At 46.9% G+C, this 27,628-nt stretch overlaps 1 protein-coding gene across 1 annotated transcript in view; it reads right to left on the minus strand.

Moving 5' to 3' along the window:
- The window catches only part of ADCY1 (adenylate cyclase 1), a 207,670-nt gene that overhangs the window by 49,381 nt on the left and 130,661 nt on the right, over positions 1–27,628 (minus strand). Inside the window, exons 9-11 of the mRNA XM_058296659.1 lie at positions 6,435–6,629; positions 6,128–6,225; positions 4,277–4,361 (exon numbers count right to left, since the gene is read on the minus strand). Coding sequence (XP_058152642.1) covers positions 4,277–4,361; positions 6,128–6,225; positions 6,435–6,629 — 378 coding nt within the window. The remainder of the gene's footprint in view (positions 1–4,276; positions 4,362–6,127; positions 6,226–6,434; positions 6,630–27,628) is intronic.

Genomic DNA, 27,628 nt, shown 5'->3' on the forward strand with positions numbered 1-27,628 from the left:
CACTGCCACCCGAGCCCCCCTGCGGATGCCTGCGGCGTCCGCGGAGCTGCCCATTCCCATCCAGGTCTCCCAAGTGCACACGGTTCAGAACTCTCCCCGCAAGCCTGAGGGGACCTCTCCCCGGGCCGCCCCTGCAGATGGCCTGGGGGACGCCCTGAGTGGCACAGCCAAGGAAGACCAGCGAGCGCCTCCCCTGCCCGCCTGATCTTCTTCTGCTCTGGCTTAGGAAACACCCCAGCACGAGGCTCCCAACAGCCCTGATTCCAGCTCCAGAGGGGAACGGTGGAAACAAGCCCCCAGGCAGGTCCTTCCACTCCAGGCAGGGTGCCAAGCTCACGGGGTGTGGCCCCATGTCAAGTGCCGCCAGCCTCTGGACTGGGCCACAGCTTAGTCCACAGATCAGCGAGCTCTGGAGCCAAGAGCACCCCAAGATGTACAATGCCTTCCTCTACGGTGACCCCCTACCCCCCATCTGCTCCCCATCTCCCAGCCCCAACTGGGGGTCTGGTGCAGCGCCCACTGCCCTCCCTGGCCCCCTCCCCTTCCTCGCCACTGCTCCCCCTCTCTGCCTAGCCACGCAGACCTCGGCCCTGCACCGGCCCAGCAGCCGCCCCTTGCCACTCCCACTGGGGACGGGCATGGCCACAGAAAGACCCCTCGTGCGGAAACGCTCAGTCCAAGCCTGGACGTTGTCCCATCTGCCAGGCTGCTGAAGCGCTGGTGCCATAAAGGGGGAGGCTTCTAGCAGCGGGAACTGATTTGCTTCCAGTTTTGAGGCTGAGAAAAAAAGTCCAAGTCAAGGCCTTACCAGGCAGTGCCCTCACCCTGAAGACCGGCTGCCGGCGACCCGGCCCCTCTGCCACACGGCAAGGCATGTGGCGGCGTCTGCTGGGCTCTTCTTTCTGGGTTTCTTTGCTCTAGCTTCTTGCTTCCTGTGGCTCTCTTTCTCTGAATTTCATCCTCTTATAAAGGCCTCCAGTAAGAGGATTAATACCCTTCCAGAATGAGGTGGGTCACATCTTAAGATCCTGCTCACCAAAAGATCCTACTTCCAATGGGCGCACATGCACAGGATTGGGTGAACTTTAAGAACATTCTTTTCTGGTATCCAGACAGCTTGAAACGATCATCCTGGGGCCCCTATATCGCAGCAAGTCCAGCCCTGTCCCTGGTTCACATCCTTACCACCACCCTCGAGCCTGCCCCTCAAGACTAGCCTCACTTAGGAAAGAGGTGGGACTCGATTTATTCAATAAGGGGATACTAATTCAACACGAGAGGCCCGCGGCTGGTGGGAACCAGCTCGCCATGCTCCAGACCCACGCCCACCCCTGCTGGCGCCCAGGCTCAGATGCTCGTGGATGCGGCCCCACTGGCCTGCCCCTGCTCTCCCCAGCCTTCTCCCTCCTCTTGGATTTTAAGACACTTACCTTGCGATGACTACATGCCAGACCCTGCTCCAAGTCCTTGATAGAAAGGAGCTCCTTCAGCCCTGGTATCCAGCCACTGAGGTCAGCACTGGTGTTACCCCACTTAACAGCAAGAGGCTGAGCCCTGGGGTCAGACAGCGCCACCCCCAGGGATGGTGGCACCGAAAGCTGGATGAGCAAAGGTCCCAGGTGAGCATGGAGCAACCAAACTGGGCTGGCTGTCCATGCCTGAGCCTCTTCTGTGTCACAGGAAAACACACCCATCTTGCTTAAGCCACCATCTTCTCCAGGCCTGTGTCACTGGCATGTGACTGTTAGGCAAGCCACACCCAATCATGTCTCCTTTCCTCCCCGGTCCCTCCACCAGGAAGACTCTGATTTCCTGCCTCCCTAACACTGTCCAAATCTAAAATATGCTGTCCATTCCCGCTGTCTGTTCCCATGGTCTTTTGCACAAGTTTCTCCTATTGCCTTAATCACCACCATGTATGGAAACTCAGTCCATTGTGGTGCCAGGCAATCAGTGAGCCTAACATAGACTTATTAAGTCAAAACTTGAATGAGTGCATGTGGGTTGAATAAGCCAGCCCCCACGTCCTTGCATAAGGGAGCTCAGTCTGCATTTCATGCTCTGGATGCCATCTTTATTTCCCAAATATTGCTGGTGTTGGGAACTGACGACAGTTCTCAGGAATGCCAAACGTCCCAAGTTTTACAAGCTTGACACTTTGCTAATATATAACGAAAAACAAGCAAACAAACAAAATGACATTTCATGCTTATGGGGCAAGGGTGAGAAGGGGAAAATGAATATTTAGAAAGACATAAAGCTAATGGCACCAGGGCTGACTCTACCAAGAAAGCAAATCATCAGAGAAGGGAGGTGCTAGGTAGGATAATTGAGTTGATCTTATGTCTAAGGTAATCACCCAAGGATTATCCTGACCAAAGTCTGGAGCTAGCAAGAGAGGCTGCCTTTGCAATTAAGTGAGGCTGGTCAAGTCAAAGAGCCACAGCTACAGACTGCTCACAGGACCCAGATGTATTATGGAACCGACTGGTTTGTAAGGTTCATCGTGCTTTTATGGACAGAAGGTCTGGTCCAGGGCTCTGCTTCTGGGTCCCATGAGTAAATCACTGAGACAGTCTGAGCCCTGCTTTCCTCCATGTGGAAAGAGGGAACCTGAGTTTCCCTGCCCAGTGTGGGAAGTCACACTGAAGGAATGCTACTCAAGTAAACCATTATTTCTAGAATAAAACCTGCTGGGTAGGTCTTCTGAGCTAGTGCATTTCTGAACTATTTGCTTTAGGGTATGGAGCTGTATGTACCCCAGAAAAACATGTTCTTAAATTTAATCTATTCCTTGCATGTGAACCCCATGTAAGTAGGAACTTTTGATGAGGTGACCTCAGTTACGGCAGGGGCTCTTAACGTTTTTTGATTCACAGACCCCTTTACCAGTCAGGTGAAATGAAAGTTACCGTAATTTATTTATTGTATGCATTCATAACTGAAGGGAATGCTAGATTTTAGTTAGAGATCAGAGAAAATAAAAGTAATAAGTTGTTTTTTTTTCAATTCAAGTTCATGGGTCCCCAGTTAAGAATGCCCGAGTTAAGGTGTGGTCCAATTCAATCAGGATGGGTCTTAATCCTGTTACTTATAAAGGAATCCTAAAAGCAGAACGAAAATCAGAGAGAGAGAGAGAAAGCCTAGGAAGCAAGAAGCTGAGAGTCAATGGAATCAGGAAGAAAAAAGAGAGGCTACCATGTGACAGAGGCGCCCAGGACCAAGGATCACCATCAGCCAACCCCAGAGGGCCAGTCTTTGGGAAGAAGGCATCACCTTGATGATGCCTTGATTTGGATGTTTTCCTAGTCTCAAAACTGTGAGCTGATAAATTCCCACTGTTTAAGTCAAACCATTGCATGGAATTTGCTTGAGCAGACTAGGAAACTAAAACAGTTACAACTGCAGTTTTGTAGTCCCCCAATAAATATTCCTGTTTTCTGCATATCTTATGCTATCTGTAAATACTGGGAACACAGGTATCCAGCAGTGGGGACAAATGTGCTAGGCTTTAAGAAATCATCACCGGTTTGTCATGCTCTCACTTGAAATTAAATGAGCAAAGCAATGTCATTTGAAGATTTGCCATACCATATATCACTTGATCTATAAAAGTAAAGAAGCTGAGACTTTGGGTTTAAGATACGGTACTTTTTTCATTTGAAAGAATCAAGAGATTATCTATGAATCATTAAGAAGTTAAGCAGATAAAACTAGATTTGATCTCTTAAAGAAATTTCCACTTCTAATGTCATGCAAAAATAATACTGGGTCTGCCAGATGGAATAACTGCGGACACACTAGGAAAAATGGGACATTTGGAAATGGAGGTTAAGGAAGGGGTACAAAGGAATGCCGGACTAGGAAGAATCAGAGAAGCCCTTCTAATGAACCATGGCTGCACAGCCCTCTGCTCCAAAACCCCATGAGCGCAAAGGCGAATGAAGAGCTAGTACCATGATCTGGGTCATCTGATCAACGAGGACAGCCCACCGAGAAATGTGTCATCTTCCCACCCACCCCACTGAAAGCCTCTTCTCTCCTCTCCAGCTGCCAGATTCACCATCATTCCTGCACAGGATCGGAATCGTGAGCCATCCATTGACTGTTGACTACCTGGCACCCACCAGTGGGCGCAGCAGCAAGGGCCCTGAGCCCTGCACAGCATGGGCACCGACAGGGGCCAAACGGGCACTTGCTCTGTGAACGGGCCAGCCTACCTGCCATGGAGGGCCGGGCGGCCGGCAGAGAGGGCAGGCCGAGGCCGCGCACATACCTGGACCCGTGCGATGTGCAGGTACATGATACAGGCCACCAGGAAGCAGATGCAGGACACGAGCAGGACCAGCACGACCGTGCTCCTGGGGGGGCAGGAAGACACGTGTGGTCACTGGTGGGGGTGGCCGGGGGAGGGGGGGGTTCCTGAGGCTCTCCAGGTGTGCCTGGGGAACAAGCTATCCTCTTCTCCCTTACCTCACTCCCAGAGACCCCTCCCTAAGGAGAAACCATGGGCTGTGAATCCACACGCACTGGGACGCGGGACTTCCAGACACCCTGGGTGAGGGGCCCCTCCTCGCATGCACTGCCCCCTCCCCAAATCTACCACCCACCCCTTCCACCACGGTCTCAGCCCTGGCCTGAGGGGCACGTGGCTCTTCTTGAGGCTTTTTCTACTGCCCAAGGAAGGCCTGGAGCTGCCCAGGCTCCAGGTCTCTGAGGCTGACCGCTGTTCTTTTCCTGTGCTCCTTCTGGAAAGGGCTTTTCTAGAAAGAGCTGCCTATGCTGAAGCCATGGGGGACAACCCAGCCAGTGGGTGTCACCTCTGCATGGGTTGGGGGAGGGAGTGTGAGCAGGACACCCTGTGATGTCCTCTTTCCTCAGAGGCACGGGTGAGGGGCTTCTGTTGTTTTCAGAAAACTCAAAGGAGATAGTATCCCACTAGGTAGGTTCTGTTAAGGAAGTGACGAATCTGGGAGAAAACTGACAAGTGCAGATCTTCTGGTCTCTTCCATGACAAAAAGTAAATTGCCACTCACTTTGATGTATACGATGACTAAACATTATTAAGGTGACTACAATTCCTTCCCTTTAAGAGGCACTTTTCTCATTTTAAGATTTCTGATAATGACATGTACCTAGAACTCAAGGTGTCCATTTGGTGCACTGTTTCTTTTCTCAGGAAAACAGTCTCATTAGATCAATGGTGTTGCAGCAGTTTGAGATTATTTTATGAATCCCAACAAGAGAAAGATGATGTTTGTAAACTAATCTATTCCTCTAGGTATGATACCCTCTGATTGTATTAAACTCAGCTAAGGTGTCTTTCATTATACTACCTGCTAAGATTAGGGCTTTTGATTAGACTATGTCAATAAGGCGTGACTCAGGTTGAGTCCTCCTCCCCTTGCTGGGTCTGAGATAAACAGACTCACACAGAGAGACAGACATAAGAAGAGAGTGCTCTGTCATTTTTGATCCTGCCATGTGACAAAAAGGAGAAGGCTCAAACCACTGAGGCCCCAGGCAGAGATGAGCCATTTGCCTGGTAGCTCACAGCAGAGATTAGGAAGAGAGTGGAACAGCCTAGACTGATACAGGAGGCCCTAAGAGACAAGCCCCATGCCAGCCAGCAGCTGAGCCAGAGAGGAAGCCTGCAGGGGAAGGAGACCAGGCAGAGGGTGCCCGCTATCTTGCTTCAACATGTGGCAGCTGACTTTGGGGAGAAAGCACCTTTTATGGTACCGTCAGCTGGGCTTTTCACAACCTCAGAACTGTAAGCTTTCATTCCAAGTAAATCCCCTTTATAAAAGCCAACACGTCTTCTGTTACTTTGCATTGGCAGCCCTTTGGCAGACTAAGACAGGTGTATCTTGCATTGATGGAGAAACTAAATATTTGGAACCTGAGAAATGATTAAAAATGAGCTTATGCATTTGCAGTGAGAGCTTGCTAACTATTTACTTGAGCAAGTGGAGACATTGGGCACTATTAATGTCTTCCCCAAATGTGGGGGTACAAAGGGCAAGTCAGGGCAGCGACTGGGGAGGTTGGATGTTGAACACAAGAAATCAAAGCATACTGTTCTTGATGACCTTCTCATCTAATTGATCAAAGGAAAAGCACTCACTGTGGGATTATCAGAAGGTAGACAAGGCCGAATAAGGCAGCTAGAAGCAGGGAGAGAACCACAGCGCTGGTGAAACATTCATCTTGGAGCTGGTGATACTACAAGAAAGAGAAATCATCCTCAGTGGCTGCAAATGTCTACAAGATGTGTAGAGTCTTCACGAAGGGCACAGGATGTTTAAGAAACCTCTGCAATGTCCAGAGGAGATCCTCCATTTGCCAAACACAGGCATGGTCTTGGATGGACACCCCCATATCCAACGGGCCTTGGGGACTTACCACTGACACTGGAGCCCAGGGTCACTTACTTTTTGTTCTCGTTCAACGTGTTTGTACTTCAGAGTAAAGAAATTCAAGTCGGCCATCTCCAACTCTGTTTGGCGGGCTTCCAAGAGGCGGCTGATGTACCTGTTGACCCGAGTGCCTGGTGTGGTGTAGACAATGTTCGTAGAGAAAGACGAGCGGTTTCTGAGTTTTTCTGAGGCCGTCCTCAATGCCCTCCGCTGCAGCCACCAGGGAAATAAAGGAATAAGGTAGAATTCTCCACTGATTCCAGAAAAGACCTTTAGTCTCCCTACAGCCTGTATCCTCATCCTCTGCAGCAGCATGGGATCTGCTTTGGAATCTGGGATGCAAAGTTCTGTCAATTTCCAGCAGCATGATCCCAAGCAATTGATGGGTCCATCATGTGATTCTGCTTTTGTGGAATGGGGATTAAAATAACCTACCTGAGAACACTGTGCTGAAGCTTTCAGGATCAAATATCTGTGCGTGCCCAGCACAGAGTAGTCACCTGCTTTCACATAAAAGCCCCTTCCACAGGGAAAGAGATGCCCTGCAGTTCTAAAAGAAGGAAGTCTGTGACAATTTGATATTATTTATGAACTTCAAAAAGAGATATTGGTTATGTTTGTAAATTGGTATGTTCCTCTGGACGTGATACCCTTTGACTGTATTAGATTCAGCTGAGAGACCATTCGTTAAATTATGTTAAGATTACGGCTTTGATTTGACCATATCATTAGGATCCCACTTGGCAGAATATATAAATGGATGCTCAATCAAGAACACACAGAAGTAGATACACAGAGAATCCTGCAGCCGGGAAAGAGAGATGAGCCCAGTAGTCTACAGCTGACCTTGTGAAGAAAACAGAGTTGCTGAGCCTGAAAAGAAATGAGCCCTGGGAAGAGAGACAAGCCTTATGCCAGCCTACAGCTGAGATCCGAAGAAGCTGGGACCACCAAGCCTTAAGAAGAAGAAAGAAGGCTGGAGCCTCACGGACTAAAATGACTTTGGGTGAGAAAGTACCTCTTATGGTACCTTGAGTTGGGACTCTTTAGGGCCTGGTAACTGTTAGCTTCTACCCCAAATAAATAACCTTTATAAAAGCCAACAGATTACTGGTCCTTCATATCAGCACCCTTTTTGGCTTAATACAGAGTACAATCCACAACTTTTACAGAAGGAGAAATGGTGGTGAGAGAAGAGACTTAGCCAAACTCTGCCTTCTGCTCAGGGACTTAGGGGATCAGAACCTGAGCCCCTGCTTCTACTGCCTCTGTTAAGTCATGTGAGGGATAAAAGAAAACACATGTTGGGGACTGAATCATGCTCCCCATAAATGCAAATTCACGTCCCAAGCCCCTGTTCTGTGGCTGTGAACCCATTTTTTAAAAGGATCTCTGTAGAAATTAAGATGAGGTCAAGTTGAATCAAGGTGGGCCTTTTTCTAATATGACTTAGTTCTTATAAGCAGAGGAAATTTGGAAAGTCAATTAGTAGAAACCACAGGAGGGGAGAGGGACAGATGACCATGTGACATAGAATTGCTAGAAAGCTACCACTGGTATGCTACAGATTTCTGAAAAAGCATGGTCTGCTGATACTTGGCATTGAACTTCTAGCTTCCAAACTGAGACAATAAATTCCCATTGTGTAAACCAACCATTTTGCAGTTTCTGTCATAGCAGCTCTGGCAAACTTATCCAGAAACTTGTCAAAAGTTAGTTGCCATGATTTGTCAAAACTACCTGCTATGATCTGATTACCTGCCATGATCTGATTAACTAGCTGCTATGTAAGTAGGCCTTTTGATAGTTACTAAACTGGAGGTGAAAACAAGAATATTAAGAATATGCTAACTGTCTGGTCCCACAAAAGTGGGATAAAGGTATTCTTCCCTTCTATTCTTACTGAGTATACCTACAGACTCTTCAACTATATATAAAACAAGCATATGACTCTGTAAGGTATAAAGAAGGAGGAGGCTCCAATGGGATCTTGAAGGAAAACAGGTGGTGAATTCCCTGGGTTTCCTTTTTGCCTCATATATCCCAGACAAGGAACTGGAGAAGCTGATACCTGCAAATGCCAATGGGTAGACAGAAAACCAAAGAACCAAACAAGAAATGCTCAAAGGAAGTCTTGTTCCCCCTAGCCAAAGGGCTAGGAAAGAAAAAATGGAACAAGACAGAAAACTTTAGCTACCCTACTCCAGGCAACTACCAGAGGAAAAAACTGTGAGCCCAAACCCACCCATGATGAACCAAATGCCAACCAAGGCCAAGTCAGGAGCCTAGACTTCTCCCCTCATCAGGCTTTAAGGTGGCACCCCCACGCTCCTACTGGTGTGATAGTAGAGAAAGCCAAATAGGGCGTTAGGATTTCCATCTCCACCAGGAGGTGAAGAGCTCCCCACTCAAGTTGTCAGTGGAGGCCCAATGCGGAACCTGAACATTCATATCTTCCTAGCAGTAACAAGGTACTCCTTAACATATTGGGGAGTGACTAAAGGCAAAGTGGGGAACTGAGGCCTCTACCCCACTGGCCATAACAAAGTAGTGCCCCCTCAGTCCCATTCAACTCAGAGGAAGTCTACTGAAAAAGAAGATTTAAAGACAATTCAGAGTCTCATAACATAATACCCACAACATGAAGGATACAATTTTTTAAAAAACACTCATCATACCAAGTCCCTAAAAAAAATCTCAATTTGAGTGAAAAAAAAAAATCAATAGATGTTAACACTAAGGGGACACTATTGATACAATTATATGACAAGGATCTTAAAGTGGCTATCAAAAAAATGCTTCACTAAGTAATTACAAGCTCCCTTGAAACAAATGAAAATGAGACACAACCATTCCAGGGTCCACAGGATGAACAGAGTATGGATTAGAGTGGACTTACTGATATTCTATTCATGAACTACTGTGATTAGTAATCGAAGGAAATGTGGCATTGGTGTGGAGAAAGTGGCCATGGTGGCTGCTGGGGGTAGGGAGTGGGAGGAAGAGAGGTGATGTAGGGGTATTTTCGGGACTTGGGATTGTCCTGGGTGGTGCCATGGGGACAGTTACTGGACATTGTATGTCCTCCCATGGCCCACTGGGTAGACTGTGGGAGAGTGTGGGCTATGGTGTGGACCACTGACCATGAGGTGCAGCGGTGCTCAGAGATGTATTCACCAAGTGCAATGAATGTCTCATGATGATGGAGGAGGTTGTTGTTATAGGAGGAGGAGTGGGGTGAGGGGGGTGAGGGGTATATGGGGACCTCATATTTTTTTAATGTAACATTAAAAAAATAGACAAAAAAAAAGAAAAATAAATAAATAAATGCTTAAAAAAAAGGATGAAAACTAGAAAGTCTCAGCAAAGAAAGAAGATATAACAAAGAACCAAACAGAAACTATCAGGCTGAAAAATTAAAAACTCAATGAATGGGTTCAAGATAAGACTGGAGAGGAAAGAGGAAAGAATTAGTGAACTTAAAGACAGAAAAATGGAATAAAGCCAGTCTGAACAACAAAGAAAACAGGTTTTTAAAAAATTAATAGGCCCTTAGGGACTATGGGACAAAAATGAAAATGCTAATATTTATGTCCTCAGAGACCCAGAAGGGGAGGAGAAAAAACATGGAACTTACCAAGAATTTGAAGAAATTAACAGTAGAACATCTTCCAAATATCCCAAATATGCCAAAAGATATAAACCTACAGATTCATACAGAGTAAGTATCAAACATGATGAACCCAAACAAATACATGCTGAGATATATCATGACTAAATTTCTGAAAACTAAAAAAAAAAAAAGTCTTGAAAACAACAAGAGAGAATAGACATTTGTAAGGAAAACGCTATACAAATAGCAGTAAATTTCTGTTTGGAAACCACTGAGTCCAGAAGGAAATGGGAAAACATTTTCCCAGTGCTAAAAGAAAAGAACTGTCAGCCTAAAATTCTATATCCAGCAGAAATATTCTTCAGGGATAAAGGTAAAATGAAGGTATTTCTAGGTGAAGGAAAATGAAGAGAATTTGCAACCAGGTCTCCCTAGAAGAATGGAAAAAAGGAAGTTTTTGTTTATAAAAAGAAAATGGCAAAAGAAGGAACCTTAGGATATAGGGAAGGAAGAAGGAACAATGGTAATAATAAATCTATGGATAAACAGAGTAGACTTTCCTTCTACTCTTGAGTTTTCTATATGATGTTCAAAGGTTGAACCATTACTTAAAACTTCCTCTGATGAGGTTCTAAATGTATGTAGAGGTAATATTTAAGACAATTATATTATAAATTGGTGGAGGATAAGGCAACTTAAAGGGAGATAAGGACTCTACACTTCACTGAAGGTGGTAAAAATGCTTATATCAGTAGATGGTGCTAAGTTATTGAGGATATTTTTTATCTAGAGTTAACAATGAAAAAGTTATATAAAAAGATATACTCAAAAACTCTAGAGGGGAGCAGATATAGCACAAGTGGTTGAGTGCCTACTTCCCATGTACGAGGTCCCAGGTTCAATCCCCAGTACCTCCTAATAAAACAAATGAAAAAGCCAACTCTCAATGGGGAGTGGATATAGCTCAGTGGGTTGAGTGCCTGCTTCCCATGGTCCTTGGTTCAATCCCTCAGACTTCCTAAACAAAGAAAAACAAAAACAACTCTAGAGATAAATCAAAATGTAATTCTAAAAAAATGGCTAAGTAACCCAAAGGATGTCAGGAAACACAAAATAGAAAAATAAGAAATGGTAACAAATGGAAAAGGGAAAAAAAAATTCAGGCTTTAAGCCCAACATATCAATACATACACCAAGTAAAACAGATACTGGCAAAATTGATTTAAAGATATGATCCAACTATATGCTGTCTAAAGAAAACTCATGTCAAATATAATGATATGGGTAGGCTCAAAGGAATAGGAAGGCACAAAAATACCATGCAGATGTTACTCAGAAGAAATCAGAAGTGGATATATTAATATAAGATTTAGTAGATTTCAGAGCAAAGTACATGCTTGGAGCAGAGAGGGACATTACATAATGATCAAAAGGTCAATATAATAGCAAGGCATAGCAATCCTGAATGTATATGCCCTAAACAACAGGATTTTAAAATACATAAAGTAAAAATGGAGCGAACTGAAGGACAGTCAAATCCACAATTAGAGTTGGAGATTTGTACACAACTCTCTCAACAACTGATAGGACAACAGGCAGATATTTAGCAAGGACATAATAGCACCACTGACTTACAGGTCTAACTGATATTTACTCTACATTCCATGCAGAAATAGACGAACACACCTTCTTTTCAATCGTACTCCAAATAGAACTAAGGTAAACAAACCTCAACCAATTTAAAATCACACAGAATGTGTAGTTTTGAACCAAAATGGAATAAAACAAAAATCAATAAGAGAAAGATGAAGGGAAAATCTCTAAGCATTACTGAATAATCCATGGGTCAAAAAGGAAATCTCAAGGGAAATTAAAAGCTACTTTGAACAGCACGAAAATGAAAAAACTATATATAAAAATTTGTGTGATGTGATGCTGAAAGAGAAATTTATAGTCCTAAATGCATACACACATAAACTTGACAACCTAAGCTAAATGCACTAATTCCTCAAAACACACAAACTACCACAACTCGCCCATGAAAGATGACTTAAATAGCACTATAATTATTAAAGAAATTGAATTAATAGCTTAAAAACTCCCCCAAATGACCATCTGCCCCATGGGATCTAAGCCCCCTCTCAATTAGAGGTGGAATGGGCATCACCATCCCAGAATCCTTAGGCCCGGGGAATGAATGTTGGACTAGAGTAGACACACTGAGATTCCACTATAGACTCACTGTGATTCTAGCAATGGAAGAACTTTTATCATTGATGTGGAGGCAGTGGCCACTGGAGGTTCTGAGGGATAGGAGAGGGACAAACAGGTGTAATATGGGGGCTTTTTCAGGACTTGGGAATTGTCCTGAATGACATTGCAATGATAGATATAGGCCATTATATAACTTTTCATAATTTACAAGATTGTGCAGGAGAGAGTGTAAACTACAATGTAAACTATAATCCATGCTTAGTGGCAATGCTCCAAAATGTGCTTATCAATTGTAACAAAGGTATCACACTAATGAAGGATGTTGTTAATGTAGGAAAGTATGGGAGGGGTAGGGAGTGGGACATATGGGAATCCCCTATATTATTTATGTAAAATTCATGTAATCTAAGTATCTTTAAAAAAAGAAAAAAGTATTTAAAAAAACCTCCCCAAAATGAAATCTCCCATGCCCAAATGGCTTCACAAGAATTCTACCAAGCATTTAAAGAATTAACAATTCTGCACAATGTCCTCAAGAAATCAGAAGAGAACACTTTCCAACTTACTTTATGAAGTCGGTATTATTTTAATACTAACACCAGGCAAAGGCAATACAAAAAAGGAAAATTAAAGCCCAATACCCTTCATGAATAGACTTGCAAAAATCTTTAACAAAATATTAGTAAATATAATTCAGAAATACGTAAAGAGAATTATACGCCATGACTACGTAGGGTTTATTCTAGTGATGCAAGACTGGTTCCTTATTCAAGCAGCAATGTAACCCAACATATTAACACGCTAAAGAAGAAAAAAAATGGTCATATCAATTGATGCAGAAAAAGCATTTGAGAAAATTCAATACTCATTCACACAAATTCTCAGAAATTAGAAATGGAGGGGAAATTCTCAATGTGATAACAAACATCTACCAAAAAAACAACTAGAGCTAAATCACGCTTTATGTGAGAAAAAAAATTCTTTCCCATTTCAGGAGCAAGGCAAGGATGTCTGCTTTCACCATTTCTTTTCAATGTGATGCAAGAAATCCTAGCCAGTGCAAAGGGAAGAAAAGGAAATAAAATGCACAAAGATCAGAAAGAAAAAAAAAACTGTCTCTATTTGTAGATGGCATGATGGTCTAAACAGAAAACCCTAAAGAGGAAAACAAAAAAACGAAAACCAAAAAGACCTTCCTAGAAAATATAAGAGAGTTTAGCAAGGTCATAGGAGATAAAATAAACCCAAAAAATGGTATTTCCTTATACCTGATGAACACATGAAGACCAAAATTAAGGTACAATACTGTTTACAACTGCTCAACAACAACAAAAAGAAATACTTAACGTGTAGATCTAACAAAATATGTGCATGGTTTGTATTGAATACTACACAAGGCTGATGAAAGAAATCTGAGAAAGTCAAAATAAATGGCGAGACACACTATGTTCATGGATCATAAGACTCAATAGAGTAAAGAGGTCAATTCTCCCTGCATTGATATACAGGCTTGATGTAATTCCTATCAAAATTCCAACAAGGTTTTCACAGCTTGATAAGCTTATTCTAAAATTTATATGGAAAGGAGAATAGTATATCTTAAAAAAAAAAAGGAAAGAAAAAGAACAAAATGGGAGAAATAACTCTACCTGATCTTAAGACATTATTTGGTCTTCATCAAGACTTTGTGGTGTTGGCAAAAGGATAGATATATGGGTGTATGGAACAAGAAAGGAGAACAGAGAAATAGCCCCACACAAGTACGGTCAACTGACTTTAGACAACAGTGCAAAAGTAATTCAAGGGAGGAAGGACTATCTTTTCAACAAATGGTGCTGGCGCCTTTGGATATCTATAAGCAAAGAAATGAACCCTGACCTAAACCTCACACCTTTTAAAAAAATGTATTGCGATATTTGGCTTCATTTGTTAAGAAGTTTTGATTCATAGAGGGGTTCAACTATGGCAGGGGAGGGGCACTGGTGTGGGGTGTCATTGATGGGTGATGCATGGGTGGGAGGGAGTTCTCCAGGGCATGCATATAGGGTTTAAATATGTTTGTATGTTCATTGGGTATTGTCATAGTGGACAGAGTTACACATGACAACTGAGGGAGTGCTGAGTTCCCATCCAGAGGAGTTCTGTCAATGGAACAACAATGGAACAACAATGACCCAAGTGCAAGAACAAAGACCAGTGAAGAACGATGGCCTAATGATGGGCCATTGATACTGATGACTATGCTTATGAGCCTGTGTGCTTGAAATTCTAACTAGGCCTAGAACTACAGGGTTCCTTAGAGTTACCTTCTGAGAGCCTCCATGTTGCTCAAATGTGGTCACTCTCTAAGCCAAACTCAGCATGTAAATGCATTACCTTCTCCCCAGTGTGGGACATGACTCCTGGGGATGAGCCTCCCTGGTGCCAAGGGATTACTACCATAACCAACTGGTGATACAACTAGAAAAAGATCTGGAATAAAAGGGGGAAATGTTAAAGACAAATGAGTTTATAGGGCTAAGAGACTTCAAAATGAGTTGGGAAGTCATTAGAGAGGTCACGCTTATGCATGTCTCAGAAGGACCCTAGAGATAGCCTAAGTAGATACAACCCCAGGTACTGGTGCTCCTGAGGGCTACAGAGAAACACAGGTTCTAGTCATGACTGTTGGCTCTGGAGTTCAGTGCCTTTCCAGTGGGTCCTCCTTTGGAATCTGTGCTCCTGAATGTGACGGAGTTGGACTCAGATGTGACCTCTCTACACATGCCTCTTCTGTCACTTTTACTGAAACTATGGTTGGTGCTGGGGTTTGTGTATGCTCAGGAGACTTGAATCTCTGCACTGTCCATGTGCCAGCTGGGCCCTGAGTCTCAGCAGAGTTGCAACATCTACTTTCTGGATCACTGGACTTACCCCAGTCAGCTGATGGGGAAGTGAGGATGGTCAACCACCACACCAGGGAACCGAGAGTGTCTACAACTGCAAGCAGAAGAATCACATCCATCAGTCATGCAGGATCTAAGCCCCAATTGATTTAGAGGTTGAGGAGACATCACCATCCCAGCATCCACAGGATAGAGGAATATAATATGGATTGCAATAGACTTGCTGGTATTCTACTATAGAACTGTTGTGACTCTAGCAATGGAAGTAGTTGTATCTTTGATGTGGAGACAGTGGCCACAGGAGTTGCTGAGGGCAGGAAGAGGGAGAAAGAGGTGTGATATGGGACATTTTCGGGACTTGGAGTTGTCCTCAATGATACTGCAAGGACTGATGCAGGACATTGTATATCCTGCCATAACTCACTGGATGGACTGGGGGAGAGTGTGTACTACAATGTAAACTATGGTCCATACGGTATGGCAGTGCTCCAGGGTGCATTCACCATATGCAATCAATGTGCCTTAATGATGAAAGGGGATGTTTATGTGGGAGGAGTGGGGCAATGGGGAGTGGGGTATATGGGAACCACTTACGTTTTTTAATATAACGTTTTGTGTGATCTATTTATCTTTTTTAAAAAAAGACAATAATAAAAATAAAAAATAAAAAATGCACTGTGGATTTAAATATAAACCATAAAACTAACACTTTTCGAGGAAAACAATGCAAAACTCTGGACTTGAGGCTAGATAAAAGAGTTCTTAGTCATGACACCCAAGTCACAACTCAGAAAAGAAAAAAATTAGTGAACTCGACTTTATAAAAATTTAAACTTTTGCTCTGCCAAAGACCTTATTGCATGAAAAGACAAGCTAGAGACTAGGAGAAGATATTTGCAAAACCACATATCTAAAAAAATGAACTGCATCAAGAATATATTAAAAACTCTCAAAACTCCACACTGAAGTAATCAAATAATTCAATTAGAAAGCAGACAAAAGATACAAAGGGACATTTCGACAAACAGATAGAGAACATACTGATGGAAAGTTAGCACATGAGAAAATGTTCAACATCACTGGCCATTCAGGAAATGTAAACCAAAATAACAATGAGATATCACTACACACTTCTTACAACAGCGAAGGTGAAAAATAGTGACATGACCAAATGCCAACGAGGGTGCAAAGCAAACAGATGGTTTGTTCATTGTTGGTGGGAATGTAAAATGGCACGGCCGCTCTGGCAAACCGTTAGCCAGTTTTCTGAAAAACTAAACATGACCCCTTGATCACACTTCTGGGCATCTCTCCCAGAAACTGAAAATTTATGTCCACACAAAATCTGTACATGAATGTTTATGGCAGCTTTATTTGTAATAGTCAAAAGCTGCAAACAACTGAAATTTCCTTCAATAGATGAGTAAATAAACTGTCGCCCATTCATACCATGGAATATTACTCAGCAATAAAAAAGGTATGAACTGTTGATACAACCCACATTTCCATCTGGGTGATTCTCAAGAGCATAAAGCTAATCTTAAAAGATGACTTGGGGCATTTTGGGGACATTAGAATTGTGCTGCATGACACTGCAATGATGGACACAGGACATTGTGTATTTTGTCAGAACCTATAAAATTATGCAGGGCAGAGTGTAAACCACAATGTAAACTATAGTCCTTGGCTAGTACAATGCTTCAATGTGTTCATCAGTTGTAACAAATGTACCACACTAATGAAATATGTTGTTAATGTGGGAAAGTATGGGAGGGGAAGGGGAATCCCCTATATATTTTTTTAAAGATTTATTTTTATTTATTTCTCTCCCCTCCCCCTCCCCAACCCCGTTGTCTGCTCTCCTGTGTCCATTCACTGTGTGTTCTTCTGTGTCTGCTTGCATTCTCAGCTGCATTGGGAATCTGTGTCTCTTCTTGTTGCGTCATCTTGCTGCATCAGCTCTCTGTGTGTGCGGCGCCACTCCTGGGCAGGCTGTGCTTTTCTCGTGCAGGGCGGCTCTGCTTGTGGGGAACACTCCTCGTGCGTGGGGCTCCCCTACATGGCACTCCTTGTGCATATCAGCACTGAGTGTGGGCCAGCTCACCACATGGGCCAGGAGGCCCTGAGTTCGAACTCTGGACCCCCTATATGGTAGGTGGACACTCTATCAGTTGAGCCACATCCACTTCCCACCCTATATTTTTTATGTAATCTAAAGCTTCTTTAAAAACAAAAGGAGTATTTTTAAATAAGGTGACATATTGTATGATTCCATTTATAACATTCTCAAAATGACAAACTTAGAGACAGAGCAGAGGTGAGTAGCTGCAGGACCAGGGGTGGGGAGGTGTGGTGGGTGAGTGTGCCAAGGAAGGAAGCAGAGCTCTGTGGATGGAACCTGTGTCGTGACTACAGTGGCCACAGGACGCTAGGCATGCGGCAAGCTGACCCAGAACAACGCACGCACTGTACGGCAGTGCCACCCTTCTGGCTTTTGATGCCGTTATTTGGCACTGTACCGCTTAGGAAGTAACCGTGGAGGAACCCGATGGCAGGGTGAGGTCCTCTATTCGACCTGCTTGACTCCACTTACACACAAGCACATACACATGTACAATCTGCCACGTGGCAGTCTTACCTCAACCGAGTTGTAAAACAAATCCTAACTAAATAAACCAATACATGAAGCGTAAGCCATAACCTCTGCTGGGAAGCAGTGACTATTTAGTCGTGGATCCTTCCAGACTTTTCCCAAAGCAAGCACTGGTTTCTGAGCATGGCCTTGCCCCGTCAGGGAACCACGCCCCACGGCTGACCAGGACACCACTCAGCAAGTCCGATTCCAGGGGCGCGTTTGCCCTCCCCACGGCCTGAGAGCAGGGCCGCTAAGGACTGCAGGCGTGAGCTGAGAAGCTGAGTGAGGGAAGCTGCTCCACTCCCATGTCCCGGGGTCTAGGCTTCCACAAGTCCTTTCCGTCCAGGACACCAGCCCACCCCTCCTGTGCTGCGTGGGGCTACAAGGCTGGCAGAACCCCTGCGACGATGTGAGGCGGCAGAGACCCGGGCTGGAGCGAGGCTTCGGGCAGGAAAGGCCGAGGCTGGGCTCGGTGCAGCGAGGCAGGGCTGGGCTGGATGCCACCTCGGCGCCTTGCTGCCCCAGAGCCTCAGCTGCAGAAGCGGGGGGCGCCCACAGACCCTCCTAGACACCTCAAATGACTCACGCACGCCGCCTGCACTGTCACCAGATGTCACAGCGGGTGCCTCGGCCTGGGGGATCCCAGAGTCTTTCCCTCTTTTCATGCTTTCCTCGACTCTCCCAGAAGAAATATTTCCTTGAAAGATGAAATGAAGCTAATGGCTCAAAGCAAGCTTCTTGTGCACCGCGAAGGAGCTGGGGCAGTGCCTGGTGCAGGAAAACACCCTCCATGCCCACCCGTCCCGGCTTTGTCCCTGTTAGTGCAGGAGAGGATCCCGCCATCACTGCCCAGAGGCCGCTGCCGGGGGAGGAGCCGAGCCCACACCCGCCTCCAAGACTTTCCCGTCACACAGCCCAAGAACAGCCAAACCCGCTTCCTGCTGTGATTAGAAAGTGCGCGCTGGGGAGACCGGAGGACAGGGCTTGTGATGCGGGCAGGTGGGGCCACGTGTGTCCAATCTGGCTTCCCCTCCGGCTGCAGTGGGGGCCTCCGGCCGGCCGTGCATTGTCTTAGGCTGGGCGTTTTTGCCTCCTTGCACTGCGACAGCACCTTTCGTGCGCCCAAATCCTCCCGCCAGCGGTTCCAAGCATGGGCTCTGGGCTGGTTAGAAAGGCAAGCCAGCGGAAGGGGGGCCCGCGAAGGAGCAGGGGCCGGGGCCCGCTCGGGCTCGTGACACCCGGCCTTGCTGCTGTCCTCTGTACAGCCTAATCTGCCCAAGCTGGGCTCGCCACTGAGGCGGCAGGACACTCTCCGCCACAAGGGCTGTTCCTGCGAACTGAGCACGCAGGGTGCTTTGACGTGGACGTGGCAGAGCCTGCTGAGACCTCCCACATCCGTGCCCAGGAGGCTTTCTCCTGGGGAACAGGGCCTGAGCTGTCAGAGGCAGCGCTCTCAGCCCAGACACCGCATTTCTCTCCGCCCCCTCGCAAGTGGGTGTAGATGCGTGGCAGAGTTCTGACCTACCGGCACTTGTTTGCTAACGCTAAGAAGCATCCTCAAGGGGAAGGTGAGGTGGTTTTCCCCTGCCATACTTCCTTCCTGCTGCCTGGAAGGTGGGTGCAGTGGCTGGAGCCCCAGCATGTACCTTGGGGCAGGAGAGCAACACAGAAGGACTCTGCCCTGCTGAGAGTGAACGTGGAGGAAGCAGACTTCTGGGGACTGGGCTTGGGACACCTCACTGCCTGCCCCCTGATGCAGACGAGCAGCCAGAGGGCAAAGACCCCTCCCCAATCCCTGTGGAGGCCGCAGGGAGCCCTGGCTTTCCCCTCCTCGTGACACCTGGAGAAGGCTGTGCTGAGCAGCTCCCTCAGGGAGCCCCTGCCCCGGGGGGCCTGCCTCCTGGAGGGTAACACCCCAGGTTCCAGCTCACACCCACCCCTCTCCAGACGGCGGACCCTTGACATGGTTCTGAAGAGAGAGCCACCGGGCCCGGTGAGCCCCCGGCTGCCTGACACGCTTGCAGATCGCTTCTAAGGACGACCCAGCTGCACAGCACCAGTTGGTTTTCTCCATTTCTTTCCCCAAAGCAGCCATTGTTGAAATAGTCCCCAGAAGTCAGCGCCTTCCCAAAAAGGAGCAGGCTGGGGGCGGCGGCCGGGCTTGCCCAGGCCCCAGGCTCACCCTGGGGAGGCTTTGAGGCCCGAGTGACCTGGCATCACGCAAACCCGGCCACGCGCACCTCCCTCATTCTCTGAAAGGGTTTGTGTAGCAGCCTGGAATCACTTCTTCCTGACACGACTGGAAGATTCGCCCGGCAGAGCCATCTGGGCTTGGGGTTTTCTCTGTGGGGAGGATTTTAATAACAGATTCGTGTTCCTAACAGATAAAGGATCATTCAGAGTTTCTACCTCTTCCCGTGTCTTGATGCTATGTCTAGTGCTACAAGGAATTTGTCCATTTCAGTCTACATTGCTAAACATATTGTTGCCAAGTTGTCTGGGCCACCTTCTGCTATCTTTTAGTCTCTTCCTGGCTTCAGGATCTTGCACGAGGTCCCCTTCTTCCTCCTGGACATGGGTGAGTGTGAATTTTGCCGAGTGACCGTCTCCAGGGAGCCTGGAGGCAGAACAAGGCTGAGTCAGAGGTGACCAGGGAGAGGAGGGAGAGGAAGGGCTGAGGGCACCGGCCCCAGGAGCAGCCTGGCAGGGACACTGCGGGGAAGCGCAGCTCCAGGCAAGGTCAGTCCCGTGAGGAAGACAATGTCCTTTCCGAGGCCGGCAGGCCCGGCCTGCCCCAGCCCTGCTCGGCCTCAGTGCGGACTCAGGACCCCAGGCTGGCCCGTACTGGCTGAGTCCTGTTCCCAGCGTCACTGCGCACCCGCTCCAGGCCGGTGGTGTCCCGGAGACCAAGTCAGCTGTGGAGACGATTCCCTGGCCTGACCCTGGAGAACCAACGGGAGATGCCTCAGGCAAGGAGAGGATGGAGACGCAGCAGCCCCTTCAGATGAGATCGTTTAGAGACAGGAAGCCCCTCAGGTCAGGGCTGGGAGACGCAGACACTGGGTCAGGCTGGGAGGCATCTACTCCGAGGCCTCAGCAGGAGGCAGAGGCCCACCCAAGGCCAGCCCCTCAGGCCCTGCAGCTCAGGCCATGCTGGGTCTCCACTCCCCCTCGGGAGCCCTCCAGGGTCCTGTCCCCTCCTCTGACATCGCCCGCCCCTGCTGGCTCCCCCAACAGTCCGTCTCACAGCCCCCAGTCTCAGACTACAAGCCACAGTGAGGCACCCTCGTGGTTCCAGTGATGGGACCGAGAGGGGTGACGTCCCTTGTAGTGCATGAATTAAGGACATTGCCAACGGCATACGCAGAGCAGCCAAGGCTGTTGACTATATTGATGCTAAAGGGCAAAAAGACAGAAGATGCAGTTTAGCTCTGAGAGGAATACGATTAAGCAATTTCTCCTCTTCATTTTCTTCACTGATGAGGAGACCCTGATGATGTCGTTTGGCTACTCTGTGCACCCCTGGGTATCTTTCTGTATACTAGAGGAACAACTGAGTTAGCAATTGGAATTAGATGAGTTAAAAGTCCCTGACAGAACTTTTTAGAAGTAATGCTTCCATAACTCGTTGAGCTGTATTGGTATTTTACTTTTTGAATTTGAAATAACATTATTTAAAAAAAAAAAAGAAATCTGGCACTATAAGGTTATAAAAATATTTCCTTATATTACTTTCCTTCAGGTTTATAGTTTTGTCTTTAATATCTGGATCTCTGATTGACTTGTTTTTTACTTCAAAACTGGGGTGGGGTCCAGTTTCATTTTTCCCCCTTTATAGGTAATGAATTATCCCCACTCCATTTATAAAGTCCATTTTTTTCCTCACTGACTTGTAATGCTTTTTCTGCCATTTATCAAGAGTCCCTGCACTGAGTCTCTTTATGGCTTCAAGAAGTGCACCAAATTCTACACCACCTAAATTACAGTAGTTTATAACCATTATGATTATTCTTGGAATACTGCACATACACATAAATTTTAATGTTTTCCCAAGTTCCACAAAATAAATTATTGGGATTTTGGTTGAAATTGCATTGAATCTGTGGATCTATTTGGGAAGAACTCACATCTTGATGATGTTCAGTTTCCAATTTGTGAAATGAGATAGTGCATCTCCTTTTTATTTGGATTTTCTTCAGTGTATTTCAACAAAATTTACCCTTCTCTCTTCAAAGGACTAACACTTCTTTGCTCAGTTATTCCTAAGCAATTTAATTTTTTATTCTTTTTATTTTTGGTAATTTTAATTTTAATAAGTTTATAGGTATCATTTTTAAAAGTTCCTAACTATAGTAGAATAGAAATACCATGGACGTTTAACTGCTTAAGAAAAATTTTCTTTCTTCTTTTACATCCTATTATCATTACTAAGAACCATTAAACTTGCTCTTTCTCTTTTTTGTCTTAACTGCCCTAGTTTGGTTCTCCAGCAAAATGCTGAAAGGACACTGAGGTAGCTGATATTCTTGTACTGGTTCCAATTTTTAAAGGAACATTTCCAACACTTCACCATTAAAGTATTGCATTTGCTGTAGGTTTTATCAAGTTAAGAAAATAGCTTTCTATTGTTAGGTTGCTACATTTTTAGAAATCATGAATAAATACTGAATGTTTGAAAAAAAACAACTGAAATGTGAAAGAAATATCAGAGGACCCATTAATATCATTTACCATATTAACAAGTCAGATGAGAAAAACCACCAGATCAATCACCTTAATAGATGCTGAAAAATATTTTATAAAATTTGCCTTCCAACTCCTACTTCAAACAAAACAAAAACCTTTACTAACATGGGGCTAATTTTTCAAATATATTAGTGATACATTATTACTTCTAACCTAGAGCATCATGCTTATGTTTTTACTCATTAAAGCTATTTATTATAACTTAACAAAGCTGGAAATAAAAAGAATGTTTTCCATTATTACTATCATTTAATGAAGAATGGGAAGGAGGAAGTGAAAGTATCACTGTTTGTGGTAGTTTGAGGCTATTGTGGACCCCAGAAAATCCTGTTCTTAAATTAATCCACTCCTGGGAGTGTGAACCTATTGCAGGAGGGACCCCTTGATTAGATTAATTCAGTAGGGCATGGCCCAGGGTGGGTCTGAATCCTTTTAAGGGAATCCTTCATAAATGGGACGAATAGAGAAAGAGAGGGAGCCACAGAGGCAGAGAGAAAGTCACAGGAGCAGAGAGAGAAAGCCGTGAGAGCAAGGAGCTGAAACCACCAGAACCCAGGGGAGAGGCCAGAAGCTGAAGGCACAAAGCCGGGAGGAGAGGGGAGAGCCAGCAGACACCTCCACGAGCCAGCACGGCAGCCAGGGAGAAAAGCATCTGCTGAGGAAGCCTTGACGTGGACGCTTTCACGGTCTCAGCACAGAAGCCTGGAAGCTAATATGTCCCCTTGGAAAAGCCAGGCCATTTCTGGTCATTGCCTTGGCTGCCTCCAGCAAACTGAGACACCATGTTCAAGCCAAGACCAGAGGAAGGGTCTCCAGAGGCCCTGAGGCAGGGGACGGGGGAAGCCCGGGCTCCAGCAGGTCAGCCCAATTTCTTAAACGCGACACGATCTGCTATGGGCGCAGGCTGAGGAGCAGGCTCTCACACCACCAGTGGGAGTGAGCGTGGCACACGCTTGGGAGGGAACAATTTGGCAATGAAACTATACGCGTCACTGCACCCAGCAAGTTCACTAAAGGGAATGACCTTAGTCTATCTCGGGAAAGTTCACAAAGGCACACATAAAAGGACTGTCAGCTGTACCCTGGCCATGAGAACAAAAATCTAGAAATAAAGTATCACCAAGTGGCTGGCTCACTAATTACTGCGCCTACGGCAGAAAGCCACAGTAAACACAGTATACACACATGACTGAGTTGTATATGATGGTTAGGAAATACCTCCAAGGCCTATTATATTATTGAGATAAGAACAGAATGGTAAACTACTCCTACTGCAATGGCCCTCTGATATGCAAGTGAGTTACTTCCTGGAAGGAAAAAAACCTGTAAACAGTTTGGGAGATTAGATTCTTGAATCATATGTACATAATACTTTTTATTAAACAAACATTGTCAGCTATTTCCAAGTGTGAAGAGAAGGGTGAAAGCAGCGTTTTCAAAAAAGAACTGGTAGGCTCCTGGATACACATCAGGGACAAATCTATCATTAGCTCTTAGGAAGTTGCGACCCTGCTAGCGGGGCCCCGAGGTCTCCTGCCTTCTGGGCTCCGACTGGATCCAATCTGGTACATGCATTAACCTCACTAACCAGGTGGCAGTTGCCTGAGAAATTAAAGACCAAGCTGCAGGGCTAAAGACGTGTTTATTGGGTGTCTGAGAAGAGCAACCCGGAGAGCACAGATTCAGGTGGGAGCTCAAGCTGGGTCTTGCCTGGGGGTTTGGTACCCAGGGTTTTTAAAGAAGAAGACGACTGTATACATTAAAGAATTGTGACTGGGGGATGTTCCGGGTGTTGCGAATGTCCTGTGTGTGACACGGGTGACTGAGCTCTCTTGGGGCTGGTTCATGCTCATTGCTTTAGGCTTCCCTACTGCAGTTTGTGATATCTGGCCCAGACAGGCCTACGAGTAGCTTCTCGAATGGTCTCCACCTCCATTTTAAATCTCACAGCCACAGTAACTTCACCTTGTTTTACCTTTCTCAGTACGTATCCACTATGCTAGTTAACAACTCAGTTTTAAACATCATCAGGTAAATAAATGCATTTTCATCAATAAAAAATGCTGTGAATTATTTACCTTGATTTTTAAAAAAATGAAGAAATAACCTAAGTACCAGTGGAGATTGATTTTCATAAGAGGTCTATCATTAGGCTGGAATATTGTGCAACAATTTAACAAAATCCTATTTTTGAGGAATATTTAATAATATAAGGAAAGGTTGATGATAGACTGAAAGTGAAAACAGCAAGAAACTAAACTGCTTGTCTATCATCTGACCAATTTTTATTTAAAAAGAATTATATACACACATACACCTAAAAAACTGGGAGGAGCAAAGTTGACAATAGGTTTTTGTGGGGTGGTAGGATTACAGACTAGTATTGTTCATTTTCTCTTTTGTGCATTTTTGTATTTTTCCATATCTCCATGATAAGTTACTTTATAATCGGAAAAGAAAGACTGAAAAGAGAAAGGGCTCAAGCGTGACCACTCGTGGGGAGGGTTCAGGTCTCCCTCGGTGCTCACTCCCAGTAAGGTCGGTCACGTGAACGGCCCTGCGGCCCAGCGTGCCCAGGCCGAGGCTGTGCCCCATGAACGAGCCCAAATCTCCATCCAGCACACTCGGAAGGCCGGCTGGACCCCGCTCACTACTTAACACGGCCAGACAGCCAGCTCTTCTCTCCCGCACACCCCTGAACGCTGAGCGCCCGAAGACACCGTGACATCGGCGAGAACCTGTCAGGAGCCGCCCAGGACCCCACGCTGCTCTTCGCACAAACCCAGCGCTGGGTCAGGCAGAACGGCAGGCTGGACTCCAGCCCGAGCCCTCCCGGCGTCCCCCAATGCCACGGCGAGGCCCCATTTGACAGAATGTTCCGGTGCGCCTGAGACACGAATAAGCAGGAGGCCCTAGACAACTCAGTTAGCCGTTGCGGGAGTTGGGCTGGCGAAGAAGAGCCTCCTCGTGAAGCAGAACCCAGCTCTGGGGACGTCCTATGGTAGGGGGCTGAGGGCCAGTCTGCACAGGCCCCTTAAGGAACGTTTCCACGTGCTTCTCCCACCGTGGTCCTCCAGACACAGCTGGGGGCTAGCCCTGCCTCCCCCGTGGCCCAGGCGTGGCCACCAACAACCCCCAGACACATCCGTCTCGAAGGCCACCATCACGCCACCGCTCTGCCTTAAACACTCTGGGACTTGATCTAATTTCCCGCAAAGCAGAAGTGAGGGCCCCGGGGTGGGCCAGATGGAGATGAAGGGGCCCAGCTCCCTAACAAGGCTCCCACCCAGGTCCGCAGCCAAGCTCCAATGTCCATCTTCTTTCCAAGCGGGAGGGTAAGGGGCAGGATATCGAGACCCTGAGACCCGGGCCGGAGGGCCGGAGCGAGACGGTGCTGCGGGCAAGCAGGAGGAGAAGAGGCTGCCCGTCCGGGCGGGGGAGGCTGTCCTGGTTTGCCAGGGCTACAGGGACAAATGCCAATGGGACATATTGTCTCCTGGTCTCAGAAGGCCAAAACTAAGGCCCGAGAGGCCTGTGCCCCGCCACCCCCGTCCTCATGCAGTGAGCACTCGGGTGCTCCTCCGCCACGTGCTCCTCCTCCTCCCCACAGTCCCATGTCTCTGCGTGGATTTCCCCTCCTCCTCAGAACCCAGATGGAGGAAGGCCCACCGCCCTGATGCTCTCTGCAGGTCCTCTTCACCAATGAGTCCATGCCTCACCTTGTAATATCTCCCGAGGCCCTGCTTACAAATGGGCTCACATCCAGGCAAGGCAGTTTAGGATTCAAACCGTCTTCATGGGGCACGAGTCAACCCCACAAAGACCCACACTGCAAAGGCAGGGACTTGCAGCAGCACAAGGGGCCTGGGATACAGCTGGTGGCACTGAACACCTGGAACGAAGGGCACGGGGTGACAGGGTGGTAGGAGCGGGCAGAGGGAGCTGGTGGGGTGGGCAGGGGACAGAGCAGAAAGCTCCCCGGCTGCCATCACGTCTGCAGGCGCAAAGCCACTGGAGGCACTATAGGCTTGGAAGGTCAAGCACTGGCGAGGCCCTCCCTGGTGGTCAACACAAGTGGGCCAGCGGGCAGCTAGGGCAAGGCCAGGCCCTGTCTCCAAGAAAGAGGCAGCAGCTAAAGGGGGTGCGACGGGGCAGAAGGGACGAGGGCAGCCACTCCCGTAACGACCTGGGCGCCGAGGGGAAGGGCGTCTGGAAGCAGCGGGCAGGTGTTTCGTGGGGATGTTCCATCTGGCCCAGGAACCCAGGTAAGGCCAGGATGTGGGCGGGTGTCCCCAAGGGAGCCTGTGAGAGGAAAAAGGCAGCCAAGGGCAAAACCGGGGAGCAGGGCCATGGGGGATCCCGTCGAGGGAGCGAGCCACGTCTTCACCATGAGTTCAGGGGCACCGTGGCGGCAGAAGGCAGGTGGTGGCGAGGTGAGGAGCAGGGCAAGTGGCCTTTGGCGGCGAGCCAAGGAAGCACAGCTGCCCTGAGCACGGGGCTGGCAGGGTGGGTGGGAGCCAAGGGGCAGGATGCAGACAGGGGGCTGAGGAAGAGGGCTGGGCCTCACAGGGTCCCCGGAGGGCGGTGGGAACACCACCGGGGACGGGGAAGGGGCTGCGGCCCAGGGTCTGCCCCCAGGCCTCAGGGGAGCAGGGTCCCTTCCCATCTATGGGCTCGAAGGCTGAATAGGGAATTGGCTTGGGCTTCCTGGAACCCCTGCAGACTCGTGCGTCCCCTCCCTGGAGAGTTGTCCTCCTACACATTGGGGGACATCAAGCACAGTCTGAAAGCACGAGTCGGAGGTATCCGTCTGCGGTTCACCAGGATCTGCCCAGAAGCACGTGTGAAATCCTAAATCTTATTAAAGTCCATTCCCAGAGCCATTTAAAATCATAATGATGAAATGATACTCCTTGCAGGCTCCCCACCCAAATTCTCACAGGAAGTGAGCCCTGGCTTCCAAATTTTCCTTCGGCCTCAGGCTCTGCACTCGCCTGACTCTATTTTAAATTTTGATATTTTTTTCACCATGAATTGTTTTGCATTAAACTTGACTGAAAGGGAATATTCTTTATCTTGATTCACCAGTTTCGGGCGCCTATAGCGAGCACCCGGC

Source organism: Dasypus novemcinctus, chromosome 5, assembly GCF_030445035.2.
Source record: "Dasypus novemcinctus isolate mDasNov1 chromosome 5, mDasNov1.1.hap2, whole genome shotgun sequence".
Lineage (NCBI taxonomy): Eukaryota > Metazoa > Chordata > Mammalia > Cingulata > Dasypodidae > Dasypus > Dasypus novemcinctus.